Source organism: Ischnura elegans, chromosome 7 (genome assembly GCF_921293095.1).
Source record: "Ischnura elegans chromosome 7, ioIscEleg1.1, whole genome shotgun sequence".
NCBI classification, from domain to species: Eukaryota; Metazoa; Arthropoda; class Insecta; order Odonata; family Coenagrionidae; genus Ischnura; species Ischnura elegans.
The window spans coordinates 67,856,990-67,872,237 of NC_060252.1; the positions used below are offsets into that span (position 1 = coordinate 67,856,990).

General features: G+C 41.6%; 1 protein-coding gene across 5 annotated transcripts in view; it reads left to right on the forward strand.

Annotated features, from left to right (window-relative positions):
• The first annotated feature begins 11,653 nt into the window (after positions 1-11,653).
• The window catches only part of LOC124161986 (proton channel OtopLc-like), a 243,758-nt gene continuing 240,163 nt past the window's right edge, over positions 11,654-15,248 (forward strand). For all 5 annotated transcript variants that reach the window (XM_046538282.1, XM_046538283.1, XM_046538285.1 and 2 more), the window contains exon 1: positions 11,654-14,767. In XM_046538282.1, the coding sequence (XP_046394238.1) occupies positions 12,498-14,767 (2,270 nt within the window). In that variant the 5' untranslated portion in view covers positions 11,654-12,497. The remainder of the gene's footprint in view (positions 14,768-15,248) is intronic.

Consider the following 15,248-nt stretch of genomic DNA (forward strand, 5'->3'; position numbering starts at 1 on the left):
ACTCAGGTTCCTGAATGAACATGGGAATTGGTACCATTGCCATGGAAATTCGGGAACCTGGATAGCGTAGTGGTCTGCACGGAAAGCCAAAGGTCCGTGGTTCGATTTCCGGTCCGGGGAATTTTTATCATGGAAATTCATGTATACATTAAAATTTTTTGAAAGCTTAAAACGCCGTTTTCACAAAAAATTTAGTGTCTGAATGAGGAAATACTAACTTATGCTATCTACGTATGACAAGTGACTAGCTAGATTATTATTAAGTGTTACCTTGTCATTAATAGAAAGATTAAATTCTCATTCATGGGATTACTTTGCATTTGGATAGTGACCTTATAATACCTTGTCTTATCGCCGTCATGTTTTGGCGATGAATAATATATAATAAATAAATTTAGATTATATCTAGCTATTTATTTCACATGGTAAGTTTTAAATGCTGGTTTTTGGTTTTAGTAAAGTGCTATCTGGTTAAAGCGGATGGAATTACTATGCTTTGGGAGAATTCTCGGTTTATTCTCAGCATTCCACTGCGCACAAAAATCCTCAAAATTGTACGCTCCAACAAAAAAAAGTTGGAAATCCCACGAAGTCATGGAAGGGGAATGAGTTGTGACCACATTAATATTCTTTTCCCGAGTGGCCGCCCCTTACATAACTTTGTTCAATGAGACGAAAGTTTCATCCCTTTTAAAAACTCCCACACAAAGTTGAGGCGAAGCTTTTTTTCACATTATTTTTCGTCGTCTCCACCCCCCAGAACTGATTGCGGGCTATTTTGATTCCATTCGGGTTCGCACTCAGCTCGTTTGGAATTTCTGCTCTGTAAAGTTTCCATTCTGCTTAACCGTTGCGAGGAAATCATTCGATTTTGGCTTTCCACCGTGCTTTTAAATCCAGCTTACGCGCTTGGGTTCACGCCAGCGCGCGGTTGGGTCCACTAATTTCGTGTTATCCCGGACGTCTTCGCATGATTATGGCTTCGGAGTGTCCCTTTCAGGATTTTGGCCTGTGGGGTCGAATAGCACATGGATGAACGTGACTTGGGATGGTACGGACGGAAAATTTTAACGGCTGTGAATTGCATCTCGGCGTGAAGCCTTCGCTCATATGCGCTGCACTAGACCCCATAGTAAACTGGAAATAAAGAAATAAAACTTTGTAAAGTTCACTATTATTTAATTAACGTGACGATGTAACCAAGTTACGAACCCCGGGTCGTGCGCATAATTAAATAATTGTGAACCTTACAAATTTTTATTTCTTTATTTCCAATATGGAGAGGTTTCACAAAGTAAAGCCTGAAGTTATCAGTTATACCATAGTAAACTATTTTATTTTTCTTGTATACGTGATTATACTCGTTCTTGCTCGATTGGGGCGATGAATTCGACCCTAAATACGCCCCCTAGTCACTCTACCTGGGGACTATGATACTAAACTTTGCTTAAGAACAAGGGCGTACCCTGGATCAAAGCTAGGGGGTGGGGGCAAACCATGGTTGTTCAAGTTGTAGGTAAGATTTAAGCATGGAGAATGTGAATGAAATCAACATTTTAAGGAAACTGTATGAGCTCTTTATTAGTTTTTAAATTATCTGCTTGAAAAAATATAATTTTCCTACAAGGCATTTGCGATTTTTGCTTCTGGGGGGGTGGGGGGGAAGCTGCCTCCTCCTGCCCCTCGCTGGGTACGCCCATGCTTAAGAACTTAACACTTAGCTGCACGCGTCCGCTGGGAAAACGCCAGTGCAGGATTGCGGATTTTTTTGCCGCACTACAATATTTTTGGTTTTACTACATATGCATTAAAATTTTAGGGTATTTAAACGCATTTGGATATCGTATAATGATTAAAAGTACTTTAAACATTTTTATCTTTCATTTATAGACAAAAATAAAGCATTTTAATTTGCAAATTTCTTGATAAATGCTTTGAATAATTTTCTTAAGTAATTGCAGGCGATAATGTTCTTCATCGAGGAAAAAGTACATAAATAGAATACCTCAGTATGCTGCCATTAATATAGTTAAACGCGGTAAACGCGCTATTTCGAATTTTCGAAAAATGAGAAAAAATCACCGCTTAGCGTGTAACTAAGGGCTAATCATCGAAAAATGTATCATATTTAATTTTACTTCAGTAAAGTCAATAGGAGAAGCATGGTAGTGAGTAGAGTGTTTGACTACTGATCGAAGTTCTTCGTTTAAACTTTCGCAGTTACTCGTCATGATAAATAAAAACTTTTGGGCTATATCGCCGCGTCAATTTTTGGCTGGCCCCAACATATCCATCGTCAAAGCCCAAATGTTTTTAATTAACTTACTGATCGAAGGTTTCAGAGATTCCTCATCTATGCGGCCTCTGCCATTTATTATATTTTTGTCGACTGTTTATTCTCAAAGGATTGTTTTTTACTAGAATCAAACCTACTTAAATTGAATCCGAAGAATACCCAACAGTTCTTGGCTTTCAGACTATCTGTCTGTTACATGTTGTGGGCTAATGGCTTCCACAATGGCTTTGGTGCTATTAACAAGCTTCTGCATGTTTTATGTTCAAATTCCATATTTCCATGGATTTTTTTGACGCACAAATGGCCCCAAAAAGTAAAGGCAAAGAAGCAGTTGGCAACACTGTCACATATAGAAAATTTAGTGTTTCGACAATTTTTCCTAGGGTTCCAGATGATTTTACAGGGGGTTGATTCTATGAATTTTTGTCGTATCTCGTCTCGTTCACCCCAAACATGTGTCTGAATCAGTGGCCGGAAGTGGGTTTTATAGTATATAAATGAAAAAATATACGTCTGTTTACACTAACATATTTATCAGGTGTAGAGGTTAGAATAAAAATAACGTGAATTTATATTTTAAAGGTAGCAAGAAGAAATCGTTTATCTAAATTTCAGGAGGAATACAACGATAATATACTACAACAACAAAGTTTTACAACGATGATATATTACAGGGCACACTACTTTTAATTAATGAGCTAATGTGGCTGTTAAATACTGCTTTATTAAAGTGTGCGTTAAAAATGGTTATTTGAATCGGATTGTCGAGCCAGACCACAAGGCAATTTTTACGTATACCTGGAGAGACCTATATTTCGATCCGTAACTATTGAGTTAAGAATTGCTCATCAACACTTGAAACTGACGATAGGGAGACGATAGGCTGGCGACTTGGTGTGGAGAAACTTCGAGAAAAAGATTTCGTGGAGAATACGAAGTTTGTCATTTAAACCCCTTGCGCTGAAATAACGAGTTTAGCTCGTCATAAACTTCCTTTGCCAATTCGCGCTATGACGAGAGTAGCTTGCAAATGACCCTGCTGTCGACGCACCCCTAAAAACGCACGAAAGTAGCTCGTCATTATATTTTCATAATTTTAGCACTATTTAGGGGAGCGATGTAAACATTTTGAAACATTAAAAATGTTGTAACATGTAAATTATACATAAATAATTCATATTTTATGAAATACGATGATTTGAAAGTAATAAAATGCTTTTATACGAGTAGCGATAGCTTTGTTCACGATGAATTTCATTGGATAATTATCAATATGAAACTATAATAACTTTTTATTTTACTGTTCTTCATTGATTACAAACAGCAAAATATCATTTCATTACCTACCATTCCCTACCAAAGAACCATAGGAAAACCAAATAGAGGATAGGAAAACGATATTAGAAAATAAATTGAATTATTGGCTTGGGGAGATTTATTGGACACACACTAGTAGTTATATCCAGTTTTGTGCACAAGTATTAAGCGTTGAGAGTCAACTTTATTCGCATAATTCTTTAAGTCACTCAGAAAACATTTACCGAGTGTAGAGAATAATTCAGCCAGATAGTGGTCGATTGCGGAAACATGGAAGTAAATTGAGCCGCTTTAAACTGCGAACAAATTATGCGCCGGGCGAAAAAAATAAATTCGGGCAAAGATTAGATTAAGATCGGAGCAGAAAAAATTGCCATCCTCTCCCCCGCAGTGCCGTTGTACACAAATCGCGACCGCGTATGTGTATATATGTACAAGAGAGACGACGACGCTCTCAAATTTCATCCCAGGTTACATACCGGGGTACAGGACCAGCTGCGTGAATATCTAGACCATCCCTTCAGCGAGTTTAACCGTGTTTTTAATTGCACTAAGGCACAACAAGTGTTAAGGGACTAGTGTGACATTTTTCCAGTGTAATTGAAGGAGAATATGAAGACAGGCTGCTAGTGAGCGCGTGCAATGCGCACTGAAATTAGATAAACTTAACCTAACCAACGACATAAGTCGTGAATGGTGCGATTGGACGACAACAGTTTGTAAATACAGTAACACAATATTTTCTATGAATATATACTATTTATTTGCTGCGTTTTAAGGTATTTTTCATTTTTTTGTTTGATTTTTCATCTAATCTAATATATAAAATTTTCGTGCCGCGGTTTTTGTAGACAAACTCCTCCAAACGACTGGACCGATTCCTATGAAATTTGGTGTGTATGTTCAGTAGGACTGAAAATATGTTGTAAACTATTTGTCATTCTTCTCTTGGGCCTATGAGGCCTTGGAATGGGCCCTGAGTCATTTCCATAAGAAATACATGTAAAGTTCGTTTTTAATGACTGCAGACCTTTTTTATTTTGGCATTTTTAAATTAGTGATAATGATCACAATAAGTTGAGACCTATACCATTGGAAAGAAAAAGAAATGTAAATTCTTATTCTTGCAACTGAAATTCGTTACCCTGGTCATTTACGGTGAAATTTGAAAAACAATACATAAAAATGCTGAAATTTTAGCGTTTTTGGCTTACTGTCCCCTTGACGACCGTCAGTATTGTTTATGTTATTCGACATCTCTTTCTACACACTTACAAAACGTTAAATTTTTTTTATTAGACTACCAAAATATTCACTTGGAATAATTTATATATTTTTAGCTTGTATTTTATATATTTTTATCTTTTTGCATCAGTTTTATAATTTTTTTCGTTTGCAAGTTTTCCATGTTTTCTTTTGATGTTAAAAGTTTTCAATAATTAGATTACCTGCTGCTGCTGAAGGCCCGCTTCTAGGACAAAAGCACAAAAAATTGTCAACAATGCAGAGAATGGAGTGTGGGATGGTTTTATAGCAACCGTTTCTGCAGCAAGCGTACACGGACCCGTGGTCCCCCTTTATCTCATCAATTAGGTGGTGTATCATTTCCCGGCGTACTCTGCGACCCCGCCGAAATTCCGCGGTCCCCCTATAACCCGCCTTCTTGAACTCGGCGGTGCAGCGTTTCCAAAAAGGATTACGAGGGCCCAGATATTTATTTATTGCCCCACTTGTTTCTATTCCATTCACATTTTCCACAACGGCAACACTCGTGGGGAGACATGCGAAATTTGTGGCACACTTAGGTGTACATACACCAAATGATTCCAACCCTACTTTGACCTCGGGATCTATCAAATAATATACTCTTTAACTTATGATCTCAGGCTTAACTTTGTGAAACCTTTTCATTATGGACTATAGAAGAATAAACTTTGTTAAGTTCTCTAACATATTGTATTTTTAAAAGTTTATTCTTTCATTCTCCATGACATAAAATTTCTTGAAATCTCAATTTGTTATTTCCCCTCTCCACTACACGTCCTCTTTCTTAAACTTTCTTTTTAACAATCCCCTTCTTTTCATTAACAACACATAAAAATTTTCTTTTAAAAACACAATAAAAATATTAAACATCAGCTTAGCAAGCATGCATGAACATACAGGGCGTTTCAAGGAGAATCTATAATACTTCCAAAGATGCTAGGGTAGACAATTTTAAGCATTTTTTGTCCTTTAAACATGGGGTCACAACTCCTTAGTTACTGGCATATGGCAACGCCAACATTTTTGTATGCTCTTTGCAGTTACCATGAAAACTGTTTTTCTTGGGTATCCAGCCTTTTCAAAATTTTATTTAATACTATGGATTTTTACGGTCATTAAAATAATTAAGGTTGGACGAAAGTTTTCGATTGTAATTGTCAGAAACAATTAATCTTTGAGCGCAATTAAGATAGAGTTTTGAGTGAGTATCAACAATACCATAACATTATACTGCGTAGTCCCACCCATTTTGGGATTTATTTTTTTGAGACGATTACAATCCCACATTTTCGTCCAAACTTAAATATTAAGTGTCCTCAAAACTCCATAGCATCAAATAAAATGGCGTAAAGGCTAGATACACAAGAAAAACCGTTTTCAAAGTAACTGTAAAGAGCATAAGAAAGATGTTTGCGATGCCATTGCTCATTAACAAAGGATTTGCGACCCCATGTTTATGGACAAAAAAATGCTTAAAATTGTCTCCTCTACCATCTCCTGAAGTATTTCAGGTTCCTCCTGATACACACTGTATGTTCATGTATGTTTGCTGAGTTGATGTTTCTTATTGTTTATTGTTTGTTTAAAAGCACGTTTTATGTGTTGTTGATTAAAAGAAGGGGATTGTTAAAAAAAAGTTTAAGATAAAGAACGTGTAGTAAAGAGGGGCAATGCCAAATTGAGATTTCAAGAAATTTTAAACAATGGAAAATGAGAGAATAAGCTTTATGAATATAATCAAGAACCCAAAGAACGAAAGAAATTAAATAAATAAAGTTAAAATGAAATAAAAAAAAATGGAGTTGGCCATGGCACGAAGTTTTACTCCCTACTCCAAATGTCCAGTCTGCTGTAGACCCTAAACTTCTCCCGGCCCGTGGTTTGGGCGTCCATCCGGCAGATGGCACTGCGTTTCTTCTGACGGTGTTGTGGAGGGAAGCGGGGAGGACCCAAGCCGGTGGGGAATACCTTGGCGGTAGCGAAAACAAACAGGCGACTCACCTGGAGCTTTCATTCTCCTGCGAGCACAACAGTCCCTTGTCAAACAAGATCCTACCTTCATCTCGGTTTTTTTCTGACGGGCAACCTTGGGTTTTTAAAACCAGAGGAGGACCTGGGGCGAACGGACTTGACCTGAAGGCTACCCATGTTTTTCTTCCATTCGTCCCGAAAAACATTTTGTAAAGGCCGTTTTACTCGGTACACGGAAAAATAGAACACCGATTTCCTGGACTCGGCTCTAGAGATACCCAGGGTAATCGAAAGAGTCCCAACGATCGAAAACAAAACGGTGCAAATGTGATTTAATGGACTACTATGCACTCTCGGGTGACGGGGGTTGGTGTAACCGTGTATTAGATTTTTCGACGTCTCGCTCTATTACCCGAAAAACCGTCTCTCAAACTAACCATTCAAGAAAACCTGTAATTGAACGATGAAACGGAAGTTACCTGAACAAAGCACAGCCTGCTTGTAAATTATCTGCAAGCATTGCGTTAGTTGTTTCGAAACTCAAGAACGGCGTTGCTAGTTCAACTTTCAGGCGGCGAGCATCTATGTAGAGGGGTTAAAGAAGCTGGTTCAGCGGTACGAACAATGCTTAAAAGTGAATGGCGATTATGTAGAAGTTAAGTGAAGTAGGGTTATTGCTAACTAAAAGTACCAATAAAATGTGTTTCATATGAGTATACTTTTTCCTGTGACGGCCCTTACTTCATGAATACGCCTCGCATTTCTCATTACAACGTAAGTAGGGTTTAAGTAGCTACATGCAAGAGATAGGTAATTCATATGCATATTGTAAAGCTAGAGACCTATGAAAGATGCATTTTCAATCGAAGTTTTTTTCCAAAATATGCTGGAAGGGAGAGTAACAACTTGAATCTTAATAAATAGGCGCTCACTCACTTGTGATAGTGATTTGATGGGTTCGAAATTTTCGTGAACATGACTTCTCAACTCCGAAATTTAACTTATGTCGTGGAATTAGTTGGCATTTTCGAAGCTCTGACCGCAAATTCACGTCATTTTTATGTGTCACAAAATTTTACGTCCAGTTAGGGGTAATACGAAAAAGTTCACAATTGCAAATTATTTGCAAAATAAATGTGAAACGTGATTTGTTTAAGTTCAACAGATTCAAGCTTCAATTGGTGGAAGTTAGATATATTTAAGTAAATAAAAGATCGTAGCACTTTTCCACAAGAATTTTTAATGCGTACAACGCGTTTCGGCTCACTGAGCCATCATCTGGTGCAAGACCTTCGGGTACAAGTCTTGTACCCGAAGTACGATCTTTTATTTACTTAAATACGTGATTTGTTTGTTGATTAAATGTAATAAAAGCTAATTGACACACTGTACTCAATGTTACACAATTTCTCTTCAAATATGCAGTTTTTTCATATTACTCGCTCAATATTAGTTTATCAAACTAGGCCAAACGACTCGCTTCGCAGTACCGCGGTGTGATCAAGATTGAATTGACTGATTTAGGCATTGCTGCTTTACCTGTGTGTTACCGAAAGAGTCAATTATTTCATGTAACTCAAACCTGCCGCGTGAACGACGATAAAATTTCATTAATTGAGATCTGTTTGAAGTCTTTGTAATCCAGTTTGAATTCCCACCAATTCAATTCGTTCTTCTTTTATTTACAGAGTAAGTCAAATTTGTGTTGATTGAATAAGTCAAATTTTGTAACTACCCCCACGTGTTCCGGCGCGAGGGTAGTCAGTCAGCTTTTGGTCGCCATGTAGAATGGTTGAACGGGAGAGTTCTCCATTTTTTTGTAATATATCATCAAACCGAAGTATTGCAATTTCAATTATCCATAAACCGCCTGGTCCTTCGAATCATTTAAGATCGGAAAAAAGTGTCTTGTACCGGGGTTGTCATTTGTATTAAGGAACCAAGTCCGAATAGTGGCTTGAGCAGTGCCCCGGAAATCGGAAGGTCCGCGGTTCGACTCTCAGATTGGTGGAATTTTTCCCTCATCAATTAACCCTTGAAAGAAAAATGTAACTTACCAACTGATTTTTTTATATTTCTTGAATGTCCTATTTATTTGACTGCTAATTAGGAGATATTATGAAAGAAAATACGAACAAAAATTTTTAAACGCGTTTTCAAGTATGTTCCGTAATGGGAAAACTCCACAAACTTTAATATTACTTGAAAAATAAATATACACTTGACAAAAAAACTAAGTTTAACAACGTAGTATCTATATATATCTTTTGAATAAATGAGCATTTGTTACTGGAGAGCGAGTGTAGAGAAAAATATCGAATAAACCGCATACTCACTACAGAGGTCGTGAAAAGAACCAATTTTGAAAAGGTATAGTTAAAAACCAATGTATGCACAAGTCATGCGATTCACATCTTAAAAAATACTTTCATACTTTATTTACTCAATAAAAGCTAAAAAAAGTAATCACAGATACGAAAAATGATTGTTATTAATTTTCATTTATCTGTGACCAAATGGTAACATTGGACTGTTAGCGGCTCGTGGGAAAGAGATATTAGATAATCTGAAGTTATATTATAATTCATTGGTAAACTCTAAATTGACATATGGTTTGATTGCATGAGGCGGAGCTCATCGGATCTCCATTAAACCAGCTATAACCCTGCAAAAGAGGCTGATTCGGGTGATGCTAAAACAGAATTATTGGGTCGTCCAATCCGTTCTTCAAAAACTTAAAATTGTTCCCTCTGAGACACTCGTATGGGTTTAAAGCACTCATATTCTTTTATGTAAGGAGTAGAACAAAAGTACCGGTGTCGAATTGGCCGGGCAAGTGGTGTAGATATTGGTAAAATGTTGGCACTCTCACCGCGTCCCAAGTTGTCACTGTTCAGAAAAATTTTCATAAAAATTGGGTCAAAAGTCTACAACTTTTTACCATCTGACAACGAGTACGAAATTGTGGTAAGTCTTCGTATTTTTCTAAAAATATTAAAAGATTGGCTGTTAACTTATTTTTATTGAATAAATACTTTTTAAAATCAAATTTGATAATTATAATGATATATTTAGCAAAAGAAATTATTTTTTTAAGGTTGGGATATGGTCTTTGTACCACTATTTATAAACCAATTTATGGAAGATTATTAACTAACGATGGTATCCTAAACACAGCTCCACCTTCGAAGGTTACTTAAAGCTCCTTACATCTTATTTATGTTTTTGTTTGTGATTAATATGAAGTGGTGTTATGTGACAGTGGTACAGCAATATCAGCTATGTAACAAGTTTTATATTTCTTGTCAGGCGACATTATGTCTGGTTTATTATTGGCTATAGTTTTATCTGTTTGGATCGACAAATCGTATTAAATTTTAAGTGAACTGTTTTCAAGCGCTGTTTCGGGGTGATATTCATAGTATGGGGTCTTGGTATCTATTGACTTGTGTTGGTAGGCCAGTTTTTGGTGGATATTTTTGCAACTTGATTATGCCTATTTAAATATTCAGTATTAGCTAACATCTTACAACCAGATATAGTGTGTTGAATTGTTTCTGGCACTTGAAAATATTATTATTATTCGTATTCCTCTTGTTTTTCCCATGCAGGTTTCGTGTCATAGGGTGCGAGTACCTAACGGAGTTGAACCTCACGGAGCTGGTGCGGTTTATTACGAGAAGGGACGGACGAGAATGGAGACCCAGTCTCGGAAGAGAAAGATACAACAGGGGACTAAGCGCGTGGTATTGTTGTGGAAGGAGAAAGGGGGGTTGCGTTGCAGCAAGGAAGGGGATTGAGGGGAAGGAGGTGGGGAGAGGAGGTAGAGAAATTACTCGTGATTTCCATTGATGAAAGATCTCTCTAAATTACGTATACTATACTATAATTTTCATAATTGAGCAAGAAATATTTGAACAGTCATTCAAACCCTCTTCCCGAGGTAATTGTGCATTATAAAAATTTCACTGGTAAACGCTTACATTCCTTATTGAACATTGACACGGAATTAATAACACGTGATTTTTATTGATGAAAGATCCCTCTAAACTATGTATAATCTAGAATGTTCATGAATGAGCGCGAAATATTTTAACAGTTATTCAAACCCACTTCCCGCGGAAATCATGCATTATAAAAATTTCTCCGATAAACATTTACGTTTCGCATTGAAAATTGACACGGAATTAATAACACGTGATTTTCAATGATGAAATTATGTAAAAACTACATATTTCATATTTGAGAACGTAATTTATAATAGTTATATAAACCCTCTTTTGGTGGAAATCTTGCATCCCTTAGAGTGCGGGAACGTTTTTATACGTTTTGCATGCTTACTTCGGCATTTACCCAACTCGGGCAGGGGATGCTTCCGGCCATTGGGGTTTCTTCTGCACTGGCCGGCAGCAAAAAATCGAGTTCTCCAGCAAACTAAGGGTTAAAAAAATTTCTTCAGGGAAAATTAGCGAACCTCGCGGAGCATGTGCGATATAGCTACTACGAGAAGAACGGACGGAGACCCAGTCTCGGGATGGAGAAAGATATTACAGAAGAGGGAGCGCGTGGTGTTGTTGTGGAAGGAGAAGAGAAGGGGGCGTTGCAGCAGGGGAGGGGAAAGAGGGGAAGGAGGTGGAGGGGGAGGAGGAAGAGAGGGGAAGGAGGTACCTTGCAAGCGAGTTGGTACTTTGAGGGGAAGGGGGTGGGGTCGGAGAGGGGAAATGGAGGGGAGGTAGGGGTTGTACGGTAAGGAGGGAGAGAGAAGAACGACGATCGGAAAGCTGGGGCTAGTTGGGGCGCGAGGCCGCAAGCGCGCGGCACATTCACGCAGGAAACTCTCCGAACGCCGAGCGCCCGTGTGAGTGAGTGAGTGAGTGAGAGACTGTGGGGAGCTGGGAACGGAGCGTGTGTAGTACGCGCGGGAGAGTGCTGAACTCGCGGGGTCGGACGAAGGAACGCGGGTGGGAGAGAATTGTGGCGCATCCCCCGAATAAAAAAAAGACCCGATTTTTTTCTTCTGTTCGGGGGTGCGTGTGCGAAGGGAGGGACAATACAGAGACCTCTGCCATTTCCTCCCCACCCCACACCACCCAAGAGAGAGTGAGAGAGAAAACCGAAATGGACGCTACAAACGCCCTCCCTCCAAACCCCTCGTACGCAAGCGCCAAGAGTTAACAACCGCCCCGCCGCCACCTGCCTGTACATTTTTTTCCCGCCCTGAACTGATCGCGGGATTTGTTTGTATTTATTGAATAATTATAATAATAAAATAAGTGGCCCAAGTGTGACGTGTGAGTTTCTCCTTGTCGTCTTTGAGTGGCGGGTTTGCTCAAGGTCCCGAGCATGCAGAGTGAGTAAAGTGCTTTCAATTTATACAAAAAAGTGGGAGTGTCCCCTGTCTTTTGCTGCATCTTCGATTCTGTTTACGTCTCCTCCCTCCTTTCTCCCCGAGAACGACGGACCCGGTGGCTTAAATGCGTCGGCAGGACAGGGGCGGAGGAGCGGAGGCTGTGGGCTGAAGCTGGCCGCGGCTGCCGCCTCTCCTCTAGCAGCGAGGGGGAGGGAGGGAGGACGGGGTGGAGCAGGAGGGACACAGGGCGCGAGAGAGGGAGAGAAAGAAAGGGGGCGTAGCCGCCGCCCTGCATAGATGGCTGATTCGGACGACGATTCGGGCTCCGCTGACCTGAGCCTCAAGCTGCGGAGGGGTTCGAGCGATTCCAGGGATTCCTTCTACATGGAGTTCGACCAGGGGATCGACTCGGACATCGAAGCGGTGGAGGCTGCGGCCAGGACGGCCGCCGCTGCTGCAGCGGCGGCGGCTGCAGCTGCAAGTGCGGCAGGGCAACGCCAGACCGGGGGCGAGGATGACCTTCCGCCCCCGCCGCCTCCCCCGCCCGTGCTGGGGGCGGAGGATGAGGAGATGCCACCGCCCCCGCCTGAGGCCACCATGGCGGAGAGACCTTTCCCGTCCGGCGTGCACGTTGTCCACGAGGAAGACGAGGAGGAGGACGAGGAGATTGGAGATGTTGGTGCAGGCGTGGGTGGAGTGAACGTCGAGCTACCGGACGTCATGGAGGAGGAAGAGGAGGAGGAAGCCGAAGGGTCCAGGACCACGGTGATAATGGGAGAGGACCAGGAAGGGAACGTAGTGCTGTCCCTGGCGTTGGGTGAACCCAGGGAGGTGCTGGAAGAGCCTAGGGTCGAGCGCCAATCTTTCGTAGAGGAGGTGGTCGTGTTCAAAGACGACGACGAGACGGACGACGACCGGGCCGAATTCGAGGTGGAAGGGGTGCTGGACGTGGAGGAATCGACCGAAGACGGAGTCGAAGACGTGTCGATCGTCGTGGAAGTGTCGGAGATGCTCAAGGAGGATAGCGAGCGGGAGATAGACGAGGAGATCGTGCTGCCTCCCGTGATCGTGGACGTCGGCAACATCCCGGACGATATCGTGTTGGACTTGAGGGAGGACCTGCCTTTCTCGCCCGATTTGGTCCTCGATAGGAAGATCGAGGACGAAGCATCGTTTGTAGTGCCCGGGGTTGAGGAAGTTGAAGGTGGTATGGTGAGTGTATCTGCCGACGAGCAGGCCATTAAGAGTCCGACGGAAGAGATGGAGAAGGTGCGTAGCCCTTTGGAAGAGGAATTCCAGAGAGGAGAGAGTCCCTTGAGAGAAGTATACAGTCCCCCGAGAATCGTTCAGAGCATTCTCAAGGAAGGTGTAATCTCGGATAGGGACATCAAGAGCCCGGAAGCTAGATTTATGATTCCTGATAGGGAAGTGAAAAGTCCACCGAGGGAAGTTTATAGTCCTCCTAAGGAAGTGCAAAGTCCTCCTAGAGAAATGCAGAGTCCGCCTAGGGAAGTGCAAAGCCCTCCTAGGGAAGTTCAGAGCCCACCTAGGGAAGTGCAGAGTCCTCCTAGAGAAGTGCAGAGCCCCCCTAGGGAAGAGCAGAGCCCACCTAGAGAAGTTCAAAGTCCTCCTAGGGAAGTTCATAGTCCTCCTAGGGAAGTTCAGAGCCCACCTAGGGAAGTGCAGAGCCCGCAAAAAGAAATCTGTGGCCCGGAAGCCAGAGTTCAGAGTCCTGAGAAGGAAATTGTGAGTCCTGAGGGAGTTCATAGCCCACCTAGGGAAGTGCAGAGTCCGCGGAAGGATATTCAGAGTCCAGGGGAGAGAGTAAAAAGTCCGGAAAAGGTTGTTCAGAGTCCACCAAGAGAAATTAAGAGTCCTTTGAGGGAAGTTCAGAGCCCCAGGGAAGATGTCCACGGCCCACAGGAGGAAATAACTGACCCACGTAAAGCTCATAGTCCACGCGAAATCCGGAGCCCACAAAAAGATGTTCAAAGCCCACAGAAAGATGTTCATAGCCCACTGAAAGATGTTCATAGCCCACTTAAAGATGTTCATAGCCCGCAGAGAGATGTTCACAGCCCACCAAGAGGTGTTCAGAGCCCACAAAAGGAAGCGCACAGTCCCGCGAAAGACACGAAGAGACCAGGAAAGGACGTTCACAGGGTTCGCAGTCCGTTGAGGGAAATGCAAGGGGTGCAGGGAGCCTTGGACGAGATGCAAAGCATGCTGAAAGACATGCAAAGGGTTCAGAGTCCGACGGAAGAGCCTCGAGATAGAGTTACCAGAGTTCAAAGTCCGCCGAGGGAGGTGGAAAGGTTTAAGGGACCTATGATAGGGGCGCAGAGACCATTCGAGGATGTTCAGAAGGTGCGAAGCACACCAAAAGATGTTCAAAAAGTTAAAAGTCCGGTCGAGGAGAGGCGGAAGGAGGAAGAGATGGTTCCCGGGCCAAGCGGGTCCTCGCAGGCCCTGCCGCAGGGTGCAAGGATGCCTTCGCCTGCTTCGTCATCCACGACCACCACGGCCTCGAGCGACAGCGCCTCGACCCCGAGGCGACAGAGACCGGGGTGAGTACCTACCGCTCTCATCCAATTGATTAGCTCTCCCCGTTTTGTTTGTGTGTGTCTGTGCGGTCGCTTTGCTTTGGAGAACCCCTGAATGCATGCTCCCCCCCCTTTTACGCCCGCATCCGCGTCGGCTTTTGTTTTAATCATTGTAAATATCCCTTTCGCTTGGGCTACACCCCCCGAGCAGTGCTTCCATGCAGTAGGTGGGGTCCGTTTGTTTCATCTTTGTAAAACCTCTGATCTAAAGGTAATTTGACGTTTTAATGGTATTGGCGGAAATCGATTAGTCTTCTTTTTCATAGCAGCGGGAAATAGATTGAAGTAATAATAAGTTAAAGTCAGCAATATGAATACTCTGAAAGTAAATACGCCATGTGAATTCTGTCAAGATAATCTGTAAAGAAAAATGAATTATTTCCATCGCTTTTAACTAAAACTAAAAACTCTTAAAATAAAGATCGATGAGAGGGTAATGTAATCG